Source organism: Triplophysa dalaica, chromosome 3 (assembly GCF_015846415.1).
Source record: "Triplophysa dalaica isolate WHDGS20190420 chromosome 3, ASM1584641v1, whole genome shotgun sequence".
Lineage (NCBI taxonomy): Eukaryota > Metazoa > Chordata > Actinopteri > Cypriniformes > Nemacheilidae > Triplophysa > Triplophysa dalaica.
In genome coordinates this window covers 6,734,424-6,748,697 of record NC_079544.1, presented here as the reverse complement: position 1 = coordinate 6,748,697, position 14,274 = coordinate 6,734,424, and the positions used below count along the sequence as shown (strand labels likewise).

Here is a 14,274-nt window from a genome sequence, read left to right as displayed (position 1 = left end):
ATTTATGCAGGTTTAAAACAACTTGTGGGTAATTCAAGTACCCCTTTATGGAGTTAATTATCATGATTAAATACTGAAAATGTGAAGTTATTTAAGAAGAGGTTAGCCTATCAAACATTTGCAGTCAATGCGATGGTTGATTAGTTACTTAAGGAAAACTGTTTCAAGTGAGTGAGGCGCCAATTTAAACAGCCGTTTATGAGCACTTTTTTATTCATATTACACATCTTTAATGAACTCTTCAGTCTCACGTACGGAATCTCTGAAATCAATATTTTAATAATTGTAAAAATGAACCGCTGTCTGGACATCTGGGTCAGGGTCAAGGTCAAGGTCAAGATTTAGTTTTTTTTATATTCATAAAGTAAACTATCAGTGTATATCAACATTTTTTGCCTATAGCATCTGATAGAGTGTTTGGAGCCGGAAACAGTTTATATCCATGTACTGCTGTGCGTGACGTCATGCTCAACAAGCGGATTGCAAAAACGGTACATAAACAAACTGTTTTATCATTGTAAATTATCACTCTAAATCCAGTAGGAAATAGTTAAATGTTCCTATTATTTTAAGCAAATTAAATATTATATATTAAAAAAAATATATATTAAAATAAAAATTATAATAAATTACTACTAAATAAACGCATATTTTTGGTCAAGAATTATCATGTTAAAATAAATCAAATGAACAGGGAATAATATTTTGGAAGGCCCTGTGTTTGTACAGTTTGTCTTTTGTCTGTACTATGTCTGTATTATAAACCATGGTGCACAAAATCCTAAATGCTTGGGCTGTTGTACAGACAATGGCTTTGGCAGCTGAACAATCATGGCAACTAAGTTCATCCCCAAAACTGACTCAGGATTCTGAAAGATTACTTATTTTTAAGACATGCATTTCTTTATGTGATAATAATGAACGTTTGCTGTTATTTTCCTCACTTTTAGTTCATCGAAGACATTCTTCTTCAGTAGGACAGTTAAGAATTTTGAAATGACAATTTTTCTTTGCGTTTCCACTTATATTGTGGTATAGTTATTATAAGTTATGCTGATATTTCAAGATATTGACAGAATTTACTGGACAATTACAGGTTAAAAAAGTCTATACATTGTTTTCTTAGCAGTGAACAAACAGTAACATTTGGCACGGTCATGAATACAGAATGGATGAACACCTGGGCGACCTACCAGAACTCATTTAGCACCAGTCAGGAAATCTTCATAATTAGATTAGGAGCCATTTTCAAATAAGAAAGTGTGATTCTCCTCCATTCGCATATTTTGTCTGCGTATATGTTTTGTTGTGAGCTCAGCAGTAGTCCATTAGAAAAACATATTCAAGAACGCTTGTTGCTAAAACTGAACATTGCTTCAAAGGATATTGTTTTGCTTTACAAAACTCCCAGTTTAGAAGTGAAAGGTGCTGACTAGCTAAATGGAACTGACCCAAATCTTATGACGTTCTGTGTTGCGCAGCAGGAGTCACGCAGGTTGCAATAGATGGATGTTGGAGTACTGCCCAGCACTCAAACCATAATAGCATCACACCGAAAAATACACAAGTTGTCTTTTAACATGAAATGTCTTTGAATAGCCACAATAATTTCAATAAAATGCACAATAAGATGAGCTCATTGTTATATATTAATGTTAATAAATCATATTGTCATTTTATGTCAACTCAGAACGGTTTATTAACACACTTTTGTATTAGAAAGGAAAATGTACACACCTCATAGGAGATTTACTGCATAGCCAGCACATTTCTTTTTCTTGAGGTTTACATAGTAACGTCTGTTCTCGTCTGTAGTCCTTAGCTCTCAGTGCTGACGCACACACACAATTATCTATTGTATCGGTATGGGTAACATCAGATAAATTCTTTAGTTAAGTGTAAAAATTTATTAGATATGGAATGTGATTTTTCAATCGAATAACTTTGTGTACATTTTAATTATATAAAATTGCATTATTATTACAGTTTTTCTCGATTGCTAAGACACATTTCTTGAAATTGTGCCTCGTATTCTCAAAACAGTACACACAAATCCATAACATATCACCCAATTCCCCAAAAATCCTATTTTCAGGATGGACCCATACCAATTTGCCTACCTTAGCAATAGGAGCACAGATGATGTAGTGTCCCTGGCGCTGCGCTCAGTGCTCACACATCTGGACAATAAGGACACTTTTTTTGTTTGTAGACTTCAGCTCTGCATTCAATACCGTCATCTCTTCCAAGCTAATCATCAAACTTGGAAACCTTGGCATTAACAACTCAACCTGCAACTGGATTATGGATTTCTTGACGAGCAGGCCTCAGCTTGTTAGGTTAGGGCACATCAGCTCCACCACCATCACCCTCAACACTGGTGTACCACAGGGCTGCGTACTGAGCCCCTTTCTCTACTCCCTTTTCATACTCGACTGCAGGCCTGTGAACGGACCTAACTCCTTCATCAAGTTTGCAGACGATACAAAAGTGATTGGTCTCATCAGCAACAACAATGAGACTGCTTACAGGGAGGAGGTCCGGCACCTGGCCACATGGAGCTCAAACAACAACCTGCTCCTTAACACCTCCAAGACAAAGGAGATCATCGTGGACTTCAGGAAGGCGAAAGGTGGCACATACGACCCCATCCGCATTAATGGGATGGCTGTTGAACGTGTTTCCAGTTTTAAGTTCCTGGGGACCCATATTTCTGAGGACCTGTCCGGGACCACCAACACCTCATGCCTGGTGAAGAAGGCTCACCATCGTCTCTTCTTTCTGAGGACACTGAAGAAGAACCAACTGTCTTCAACTATCCTGGTGAACTTCTATCGCTGCACGATAGAGAGCATCCTGACCAACTGTGTCTCAGTCTGGTACGGGAACTGTTCTGTTGCTGAGCGCAAGGCACTGCAGCGGCTGGTGAAAACAGCCCAGTGCATCACGGGGACTACACTCTCTTCCATTGAGGACATCCAGGAGAAACGCTGTCTGCGTCGAGCTCGCAGCATTCTCAAGGACTCCTCTCAGCCCGCTCATAGACTATTTACTCTCCTGCCTTCCAGTAGGCGCTTCAGGTGCCTCTGGACAAGAACCAGCAGACTAGGAAACAGCTTTTGTCCCAGAGCTGTTTCATTATTGAACTCTGCTCCCCACTGATTCCACAACCCTTCATAACTTTAACTGTAATGCTGCTATTACATTGTTCACATTGCACTACAGGGCTGCCATGCATGACTGAAGTGTACACACAAGTACTTCATGTTATCTTCTCTACCGGACTGTTTACACACACATAGCATCATTTGCACTCTATACTGCTCACTTGCACACCAGGAATATTATAATGAATGCTAATTTGCACTAATGGACTACTTTCATAACTGCATTAACTCATCAACTGCACTGTAACCTTAATAACCGCATTAACTCATATACTGCACCGTACCTTTAATAACCGCATTAACTCATCTATTGCACTGCAACTTTAATAACTAATGTCTACAATTAATGCACACTTAAGTCACTTGCACTATCGTCTAAATTTTTATCTGTTCATAACCATCTGTACATTAATGTTCACAGTATATAGCCTTCTGTATATTTTGTTCATAGTACATACTGACTGTCATATTTTCATAGAACATTCCTGCTGTAGTGTATTTTCATAGTACATCCCCATTGTTTAGTATTTTCCTTATATTGTATTCTGTATTTATTCACACTGTATATCCTGCACTTGCTAATTGCACTTCTGGTTTGCCCTAAACTACATTTCGTTACACTGTACTTGTATATGTGTAATGACAATAAAGTTGAATCTAATCTAATCTAAGAGCATGGCGCTAACAATGCCAAGGTTGTGGGTTCGATCCCAGGGGATTGCACATACTTGGAAACAAATGTATAGGATAATGCAATGTAAGTCGCTTTGGAAAAAAGAATCTGCCAAATGCATAAATATGAATATATATAAACATATTGTTCTGAGAATGTGTTTATAGTTGTCAGAAAATGGTGAATGGAGCAATCGAGGAAATTTTATAACATCCATCCATCCATTTTCTACCGCTTATCCGAACTACCTCGGGTCACGGGGAGCCTGCGCCTATCTCAGGAGTCATCGGGCATCAAGGCAGGATACACCCTGGATGGAGTGCCAACCCATCGCAGGGCACACACACTCACTCATTCACTCACGCACTCACACCCTACGGACAATTTTTTCCATTTTATAACATTTTATTTTTTATTTTCAAACTGCATCGTCTTTTGAAATGTAATAATATTTATATATAACCGTTTTTTTATTAACCTTAATCTATTTTCAGCACTAATTTGCCAACATCAGATTTCGAGAGAAGCGTGTGAAGTATAGAGAGACAACCTCAGAATACACTGATAATGCAAAACATGCATTGAAAAAAAAATTTTTGAAAAAGAAATTTGATATTTAGGTAGCAGTACGGTTCAAATCAAACTTGAAAATGAAAGCAGAGGCCCGCCTTCCTTTAATATCTGCTCCACAGGACTCCAGAGCGGGACTGTTTAAATTAATCTAAACCTGCAGTGTTTATTATCTCTTCACCTGATGTCTGTCCTGCAAAAATTGCAGCTATTACAACCATTCAGACGTCAGATGCAAAACACTCTATATTTTATCAACTTCCGTCTTAATGCTTTTCTTCTGTTTTAATGGTTTTATCCCAGAAGTGCAGTTTTGAAGAGTTTTCGTTCATTTTCTTTTCCCCCAGTGCTAGGATGTTTTGGCCAGCTGACAGTTTGCTTGCTAATTGATTTTGGACTGGCAAGTCAATCACAAGCCCATTAATGTATCTATAATGTGGTAGAGAAATACTTTTGTCACATCTAACAAGCTCAGTTCACAAACCTGAACCTCTTGCCACAAAGACAAACTGTACACTTGTTTCCTTGGCAATTGCCCCTGTCAAATTAGCATAAGCTCCATACCTCTTATAATGGTTGGATAGAAAAAAGCACAGAATGCCTGTTTATTGCCTCAGAAAACATAGTTACTCTGTTTTTGTCTCAGATGTCATAAATCTTCATCCATTGGGTTCAAAGGTGATGAGAGTGAACAATTGAACAAAATGCTTCTGTGTTTGTCTTTTGAATACTATACATGAATGCATGAATTTAAATGCATAGGAGCGTTTTTGTTATTTTAAATAATACAGAATAATACATCAGAACTTTTTTGTTTTGCATTTTTCAAAATCCTTTAACGTACACTTTATTTTAAACCACAACCTTTGAAGGGTAGTGTTGTTGGTTAACAATCTCAATCTGCCTGATTCCCCTCCCAAACCAGTTAAAAACCAACCCCGCCCCGTACCGTCTCTGTTTCGATTTCATTGGTCAGCAACATTATAGCACAGATTTGCCACTTGAGTGGTCCAGGTTTGATTCATTGCATATAAACATATGGTTCTATGTGTATACAGTATACACAAAATGGTGCTTATAAATATGTATATATATATATATATATATTGCAGACAAGTCAATAAGCAGGCTAAATGACCATTCAGGTTAATATCTAAATGTTTTACTTTAACTGTGGAATCAAACTCGGAATCGATAAGAATCAAAATCGATGAGCAGAATCGGAATCTATAAAATTAAAACGATTCCCAACCCTACATTAAGTGACCGTGACGTTGTTAAATAATTCAGCAGCGTTTTGTTCTGCTCTGTCCGTGACATTGACTGCAGGAGAGACACTGCTGAGTGAACAGATGTCTGTGGCAGACATGAGTAAACAAAAAGCATGCACCCCTACATGACTGTGCCTATAGGGAAAGCACCTGTCCCTCCAAATTAGTTTCTTCATTTTATTTTCTGTTGTTTTTAACTGCATTTTTTGCTATTTAGCCTCATTTTTTATTTATTTATTAAGAATTGTATTATTTTATTAAGGATATTGAGGCTAAGATCACATCACATGTTTTTTATTAAATGTTTTAATATAATACAGTTACATCATTTAAAGCTTTTTCAGTCCTATAATATAAAGTCATGGTCATTTTTTTGTTCATATTGTTGTTGTTTGAAGCTATGATTAGTTTTTTTTCACACCTAGCTTTTCAGAATAGCTATCACTAACAAGTTTGTTCAGGCTGGTCTAGCAAGAGGACCAAATATGCCCATGCTGCTCATCAACCAAAATGCAACAACTTCCTGCTGGTTAAGATTATTAAGCAGCATCAAACATGACAAATACTGGCGCTTCAACAAGGGGTTCAGACTTGAGACTATTTCAGACTTAAAAACAACTTTAATGATGCTGGACTGTGTACCAGCAGTCTCTCTTAGGGCACATCACTGTATGCCATGGCTTTTAGTGTGTGAGTCTATGTGAGGCTTTGGGAGAGTAAGTCAGTATAGACGGTAACATTTAACAAGGCATTAAACCATCACGACTTTTTTTCACCATGACTATTAAAAAAAATTGATATTCAGATGATGCAACTAGGAAACAAAACCCTCTGTAAGGCTAGACTGCCTTAGACCTTCGTAGGTCGCTTTGTGGACTTCTAAGAACAAGTTTAAAGACCGAGTTTAAAGACCAAGATTTAACCTTCAGGCCCAGTTTCATACAAAAGGCTTAGCCTACGCCGGGACTATGCCTTAGTTAATTTAGGATATTTAAGTCGCTTTTATTAAATTGCCGTAGAAAAAACATTAGTGATGTGAGTCTTGAAACAAAACTGGCACTGACATGTTTTAAGATATGCAAGTTATTTTCAGTAGAAAGCTAACCATAAATTTTAGTCTTGGTCTAGTCTTAAGCCTTGTATGTAAAACCGGGCCTCAAAGTCTGTGTCCTTTGAAGGTTGCAGCCTTCGAGATGATACACAGTTTTGATATTGGCTATTTAGTGTATTTTTACTTTTTATTTTCTACTTTACTATTTACTTTTTTTAAAAGGTTGGTCACAGCTTTCCTAAAGCAATGGTGTTAAAAATCTTTAGTTTTAATATTTATTAATTCTGAGTGACATTAGTGAGAAATTCTTCATATGACATAAATTATATTAATACAATGTGTGATTCTGGGAGAGAAAGTTTGTCATCATTTGTGACTTTGATGTTGCTGATATGATAAGATAGAGAGATCGCTACATCACCATCACATAATGATGTCACATGAAGACTCTATTCCAACCTAACCTTCTATTGAATAACTTCACTTCTGTTGTAAAGAATATATGAGATATAGTAATCTCTTGTGTCTGACTGTCGTAGGGTTCGGCGGACCGTCAGGACTCAGGGGCCACTGAGGAAAAGGAGAAGAATGCTCAAGTTCAGCTGGAGAAGGCCAAGGTAGATTGTAACTCCACAATTCTCACTGTTGGCCATAAGGGCCGAAGTATATCGCCGTTGTAGATGGGGCTGAACATTTTGTAAGGCTCTTTTTCCTCTGTCAAAGTAACAAGGTAGCTGTGTAATTTCCAAATGTCCTGCACATCAGTATTAAATCTTATACAGTGTTAAATCATGTCCCCAAATGCAAGAGAGAAACAATAGCTTCAATTATCACTTGGACTTTTTGTTCTGTTTATTCAGACCCCTGTGAAAGAGCTTGGTGTTTTATCATTGGATCTTTACAGAGACCAGTTTGATTACCTTCTCTTTCATGGCTTTAAAAAGGAAATGAAGCTCGCCGCCCGTGCCCATGAGCTCCTTTTGAATGAAGGTGCTAAGTAGACAGCATCACATGCTGGTTCAGCCAGACATCTGACACAGAGCATTGTCTTTCAAAACCAGCAGCTAGATGCTTGATGTGCTGACATTTGACATTTCAAATTAAATACCACATCATAATGCCATTAATTACCACATTTGTAATAAAATGGTTCTTTAGTGTTGCTTGTATTATGGCTAGGAGACACTGCATTGAATTTTTTAAGATTTTTGTTCATTTTTAAGGATTTATTTTCATTAAATGAAATTGCATGGAGATCACTGGATCTCAAGTTCAGTTGCATTTTGCATGGTTTATAAAAAATCATTAAATCAGGATTTTAAAGCTTTCTAAACAAAACACTATGTCAGTAGAATAGAATGTAAAACACACAAACAGAAGACAGAAGAAAAAATACAGAATGCAAATTTGCTCCATTTAATCTGTCCGTGTACATTGTAGATGGTATCTTGTTCTGCAGATACACACATTTCACAATGCAGAATTTCAAACATCTCATGTCTTCAGTCTCATAAATATATGTATAGACGTAGATGTATAGACATGTTTAGATTGTATTACTCATTTTTTAGACTGTATTACCTGCTATTGGGCTGATATGAAGTCTTTTAGGAATGAATTCATGCATTTCAATTGGTTTGAAGGTAAATGAATGAACACTATTATTAGTAACTTGCCCGGGGCAATGCAGCACATGTGCTGTTGCTCTTATGCTAAACTCAGCAGTGTTTTTCTGTCTCAGAACTCTACTAACAGTGTCTGTCCCTCCCAAATCACATACACAAATTTATACACAGCTACAAAATTGCACAATTCCTTTAACCATAAATAGATAATGGACCGATAAGGATGACACTGCTCATATTATATGACTTAAAACTAAATTACATTTTTGTTCGTAGTAAAGTTTAACTTTAAGTAAGTTAAGTCACTTTTTAACTTCCCCATTTCAATAAGAAAATGTTTATCAAAAAACAAAAAGATTTTGTGGAAGAATTTATATCTCGGATAACAGTGTTCTAACCTGACACATGCAGTTTACAAAATATTGTGTCGCTAATCTTACACATTCAATGTGTCTTCAGAATATACATTTATTTCATCTCCTGGTTTCGTTGTGCTTTTACAGTTTAAGCCTGTCGCCTTCGCCGTACGAACAAATTTCACCTACACTCCCGCAGACGACGATAACGTCCCCATACCCGGTCACGGAGTGTCCTTTGAGGCTAAAGACTTCCTACATATCAAAGAGGTGAGATGTGTGGCTTCCGTAAATCAAATAAGGGATTGTGTTGTTTTTAAGTGTTAACATGGTATTGCTATTTGTACAGAAATTTAATAATGACTGGTGGATCGGAAGACCTGTGAAGGAAGGAGGAGAGGTTGGTTTTATCCCTAGCCCTGTGAACCTCGAGACCATTCTGATCAGAAGAGAGGTGCAGGCCAGAAAAGCAGCCAAAGCTTTAGCCAAGTACACAGCTTAATAATTGATCATGCGTTATGACTGCAGTTCTTTTTGTGTGAATGAATTTGCAATTTAAATGTAAAGTGCTGCAATCTGCAGTCATGTGTATTAAAAGGTTTGTCATTTTTTTCCAGTAAAGCGGCTATTGCCACCAAAGATGATCTGAATGCAAAGAAAGCAGCTCCACCACCAACAGGTGTGTTTATGTTACCTGCTTTATTTATTTATCATCACACAAATGATGACTACATAACTATTCATCACTGCATAAACAAGATTCTCTTAAAATCAATCATAAAACAAATGTTTAGTATTAGTAGAACATAAAATTGCTGACATTTTACTGGCCTGCATGCAATTACATTAGATTTTCTTTTCTAACCTTCAGTTCAGCAAGTGAAAAAAAAATCGGTAAGCCAATAAGAAACATTTATGTTGATATATCATATTTATAGATTGTCTTGAGATGTAATGTTATCATTTACACATGTTTATGGATATTTGTTGATTATTGCAGGGAGAGCAGTTGGCTGCATATGATGTTGTGCCTTCCATGCGTCCTGTGGTGCTCATGGGGCCTTCACTTAAGGGCTATGAGGTGTGGGCCATTTACCAGATTCATAGACAAATTGAAACACTTTACCTTTAAGAGCAAAAAAGTGAATGATTTCAGATTACATTTTGTGTGCAATACGGAGAAACTGTGGTTTATGTTTGTTTACAGTGCACTCTTTCTGTACGCAAGTATTTACTGCCCCCTGCTGTTCTTTTCTAGAATCTTACTAATGTAATCCATTACCAGTTCACACCTTTTATTTCAGTACCCCTTTTATTTTTATTGTGCAGGTTACAGACATGATGCAAAAAGCTCTCTTTGACTTTTTAAAGCACAGATTTGAAGGAAGGTAAGTAAAAATGAATGGATCAGTGCTAATTTACAAATATATTTACTATTATATAATAATTGTGGTTGGTAACATATAGTATTGTTACTTCTTATGCTGTTTTTCTAAATGTATTATTAGAATAACCATCACTCGGGTGACAGCAGACATTGCACTTGCCAAGCGATCCATCCTGAACAACCCCAGCAAACACGCCATAATGGATCGTTCCAACACCCGCTCCAATTTAGGTAAAAGCTTTTCTGTCTTTATTTGTCACTACGGACCAATCGCATGATATGTTTTAACAAAATTTTTAATAATTCATTTAAATGTAAGGCTTGGTTACTTTCTACTGGTTGGACGTTTACTGGCATCTATCGGTGTGGATGCAGCATTACGCAAAGCAAAAGCATTTAGATTATTTGCAGTCAGTCACAATTTGTTCCATAAAAGTGTATGATAGATGCTTAAATAATGAGAGTAGTATTCAACATAGTGGCCGCCGTGAGATGATCCGCTCCAAATCAAAAAACACGTTATAAGTACTTTTGTCTGTGTGTGTTTTAACAGGAAAAACTATTAGTAGTCATAAGAAGTATTTCATTTAACAGTAGTGGCATGGGTTTTGCACCAAATTTTGGACCTGGGGTGTGTAGTTAGCTTTCAGGGGATCTGATTGGTTCTCTCCATTCTGTCCCTCACATTGCTCCCTTATCTCAGATGCCGCGGGTATGTATTACTCAGCAGTAGTCTGTCTGTTTTCCCAAACTCATTCCTATTGGTTTCATCAGTTTCGTTTTGCCTATTAGCAAACTCTATAAGTTAAAAAAACAGATACCTTTAGTGATAGTTTTCCTAAAGGCTATGGCTTTTCACAGACACCATAACCACAAACTCCTTAATGAATCTTTTATAATTCTTCTGGTCAAACAATACAATACAAGTATGTGTAATTTAATGTGTAAAAAGTAAATACAGAATGAACTGGTTTTGAACTCAGTTATCCTGTTTTTTCTTCGTTTAAGTTTGGTCATTTTGGAGCAAAGAGCAAGTTTTAAACCTTCATTGTTCTTTTGTTTCCTGTGAACAAGGAACTATGCACCATCAGCATATTTTATTTACCATTTTCAATAACACATTGCATGACCTGTGTATGCTATTTTTAGTATTGGACTTTTGCTTGGAAAAGTTTAACTTTAGTTCTGAAAGTGTATTAAATAGATAAAGATATTTTGATGTAAATGAGACTGTACAGTGTAGGGAATATAACTTGTTAAACATTTTCACCTTGTGTCCCAACAGCCCAGATCCAAGGGGAGGTTGAGAGGATTTTCGAGCTGGCCCGCAGTCTGCAGCTTGTGGTTCTGGATGCAGACACCATAAACCATCCTCTGCAACTAAGCAAGACCTCCTTGGCACCTATTCTGGTCTATGTCAAGATTTCATCACCTAAGGTTGGACCCCCTTTTAACAAAGTCATGAATCATTCTCACATTCCCAGAATCATCAACCACAAACATTTACTGTAAAAGCACAAGTGATGAACTCAATGCATTAACCTTCAGCTGTGACCCCACCATCTGGCCTTGTAAGTGCAAAAATGCATTTTTGTAGTGTTTGCACTGTGTAAAATTTATCGAAACAATGACAGATTTAACTTCATGGTTAAACCTCCAAATAGCTTTAACTTTGCGATCACATGGTGGATGTATGCTCAAAACGTGTATTTGAAATAAGACTGTTGCGCAAAATCAATGAACCTTCTCTTGTGACTCGATGTGACCTTATGTCCACTGTTCTTTCACCCCGTATGCCTCCCACTCATCCTTCCTGTTCATCTTCCTTCCTCATCCCATCTGCTGTTCAGGTTCTCACAAGACTGATAAAAACCAGGGGCAAGTCTCAGACCAAACATCTGAACGTTCAGATGGTGGCTGCAGATAAACTGGCCCAGTGTCCTAATGTAAGTGTGTCCTCTATAGCACTGTTAATGCATGTTTCAAAGATGTTAAAACAGGTTGCGAAATGTCCGGAAATGTCTTTTTTCTTACACTACAAATGTTGGGTATTTAGCTGGTTACATGGCTCTATGGAATACTCAATTCTGATTGGTCAGTTATTTATTAATTTATTATACTCAATTTCTTAAATGTATAATAGACTATTATCCTTGATAAGAACAACTTACACTGTGCTAGGAACTGATGAAGCCTTACTGGTGAGTTTTTCTTTGTGAATTAAATATTTTATTTTATCTTAAATTAAAACCATAAATAAAATTATTTATTTGGTAAGAAGCCACTTAATACATGGCTTTTCAGGCTGTGGTACCTCTTTGGTGCTCTCATTTTAAAACTGCCCTTATTTTCTACTTCCTGAGTTTAGCTAAACTCATTTTTAGCTTTTTCCTAAGAGACTTATTTTTATTTTTATTTTGCTAGGCATCTAAAGGGAAAGTGTCAAAAATTGGCCCCTCCCACACCTGTTTAGCGTGTTAAATCAGTATGTGAAATGAGTAACCTTGTGAAACCTCAAAATAGTTTAACTTTGCAGTCAAATTGTACTTGTTTAACCACATTTCAAAAAGTAAATGAACGTACTGTACCAGTCCTATGACAATGAAAACATGTATGTACTGTCATGGTTTGAGATTTAAGACAGAGGAATTACCCTGTATTATGTGCTTTTGGCCTTATTTCATTCTTAAACATTCGCTTACCCTTGTTATGACATTATTCCTGCGTCTCACAGGAGCAGTTCGATGTCATCTTGGATGAGAACCAGCTCTCGGAGGCCTGCGAGCACATCGCAGATTACCTGGAGGCCTACTGGAGAGCCACCCACCCTCCTGAAATGGAGCCAGCCTACCCCATGCTGGAGAAGCTGGCAGAAAACACGCTCCCCACCAGTCCCACACCTGCTAAGGTACACCCTCAAACATGTTTTAACAGGAGAGAAAGTTCACTCGGATCTCAGTTGTACAGATAGATAATAATAGAAGAAAACTACAAAACTAGATTTGTTTTCTAGTTGGTTACATAACAAAACTTTGTACATATTTCTGGTCCTTCAATATAATCAATATTGAGGACTTGCATTTTTTACTCATGCATCCTAGAAGTCCTGATTTATCAAAAACACTGACTAAAATTGATTTTGGTATTGATGACTAAACAGGTCATCCTGTGCTTAAATATTCATAACATTTATTGTCACTGAGTTTATCTCAATTGCTTGGAGCATCTCCAAGCTTCAGTGTATCAAAATAATCTTGCTTTCATGGTTTGATATTCTGTTTAATTTCCTCTCCACTTCTTACTAAACTCTCTTGGACATTTACAGAAGACTTGAGGTAAAATGATCTTTGGTGAGTGAGATGGTAGTGTCTGAGGTAAATACTTGTAATGTTAGTAGCCTATCTATTAGTGCTTTGTAATCCATAGCATTAGAAATATTCAACATAGTAAGTCAACTTTATAATAGTGTATTCGTTTTCTCGAGACTAAACATCATTTGCTTCGGTATTTGGTACTCTGAGGAACTTTTCAAACACGCAAAACAGTTAAATGCAAAACAGTAGCTAAAGAAATGTTTTATCAGACAAATTCATGTTCAGTCATTTATAGGGTAACTGATATCTCTTTAACAAATAAACAGGCAAAATATCTAAAAAAAATCCACATCTAAATAGTTTCTCAAAAAGGAGACCTCAGGTTATGCCTATGTTATGGTTATTGCCTACAGTGAATGTTCTTTGACTGCTGTAACCATTAAACGTTGTAGTTTCAATGAACACTAATACACAAAACCCTGTCAGCATACTAAAATCTTTTTAGAAACAGATTTTCTACAAATCAAAACAAAAATCAGAAAAAATTGTAATGGTCATCATGTTGATGTAGTTTATTGGTAAAACAATATACAACAAAAAAGATTGAGTAAATGTCAAAGCTGTGAAATCAATGAAATATACTGTAAATGTAAACCAAAAATTGCAAACCTGAATATAATCAATTAAGTTCACCAAAATATTAAGAGTATATAAAATATACTTGTTAAGTTAAATGCTGCCATTGTCATTTCTAGTCACTAAATTGTACTTAACTAGCTTTCCTGTTTCTCAGTGGTAAGAGCATGGCGTAAACTACGCCAAGGTCGTGGGTTTGATTCCAGGGGATTGCACATACTTAG

General features: G+C 36.6%; 1 protein-coding gene across 2 annotated transcripts in view; it reads left to right on the top strand.

The window, feature by feature from the left end:
* cacnb2b (calcium channel, voltage-dependent, beta 2b) overlaps positions 1-14,274 on the top strand; it is a 29,719-nt gene that overhangs the window by 11,466 nt on the left and 3,979 nt on the right. For both annotated transcript variants that reach the window (XM_056742491.1, XM_056742492.1), the window contains exons 2-12: positions 7,272-7,349; positions 8,861-8,983; positions 9,063-9,202; positions 9,331-9,392; positions 9,585-9,607; positions 9,714-9,794; positions 10,043-10,101; positions 10,222-10,331; positions 11,386-11,537; positions 11,951-12,046; positions 12,835-13,008. In XM_056742491.1, the coding sequence (XP_056598469.1) occupies positions 7,272-7,349; positions 8,861-8,983; positions 9,063-9,202; positions 9,331-9,392; positions 9,585-9,607; positions 9,714-9,794; positions 10,043-10,101; positions 10,222-10,331; positions 11,386-11,537; positions 11,951-12,046; positions 12,835-13,008 (1,098 nt within the window). The remainder of the gene's footprint in view (positions 1-7,271; positions 7,350-8,860; positions 8,984-9,062; positions 9,203-9,330; positions 9,393-9,584; positions 9,608-9,713; positions 9,795-10,042; positions 10,102-10,221; positions 10,332-11,385; positions 11,538-11,950; positions 12,047-12,834; positions 13,009-14,274) is intronic.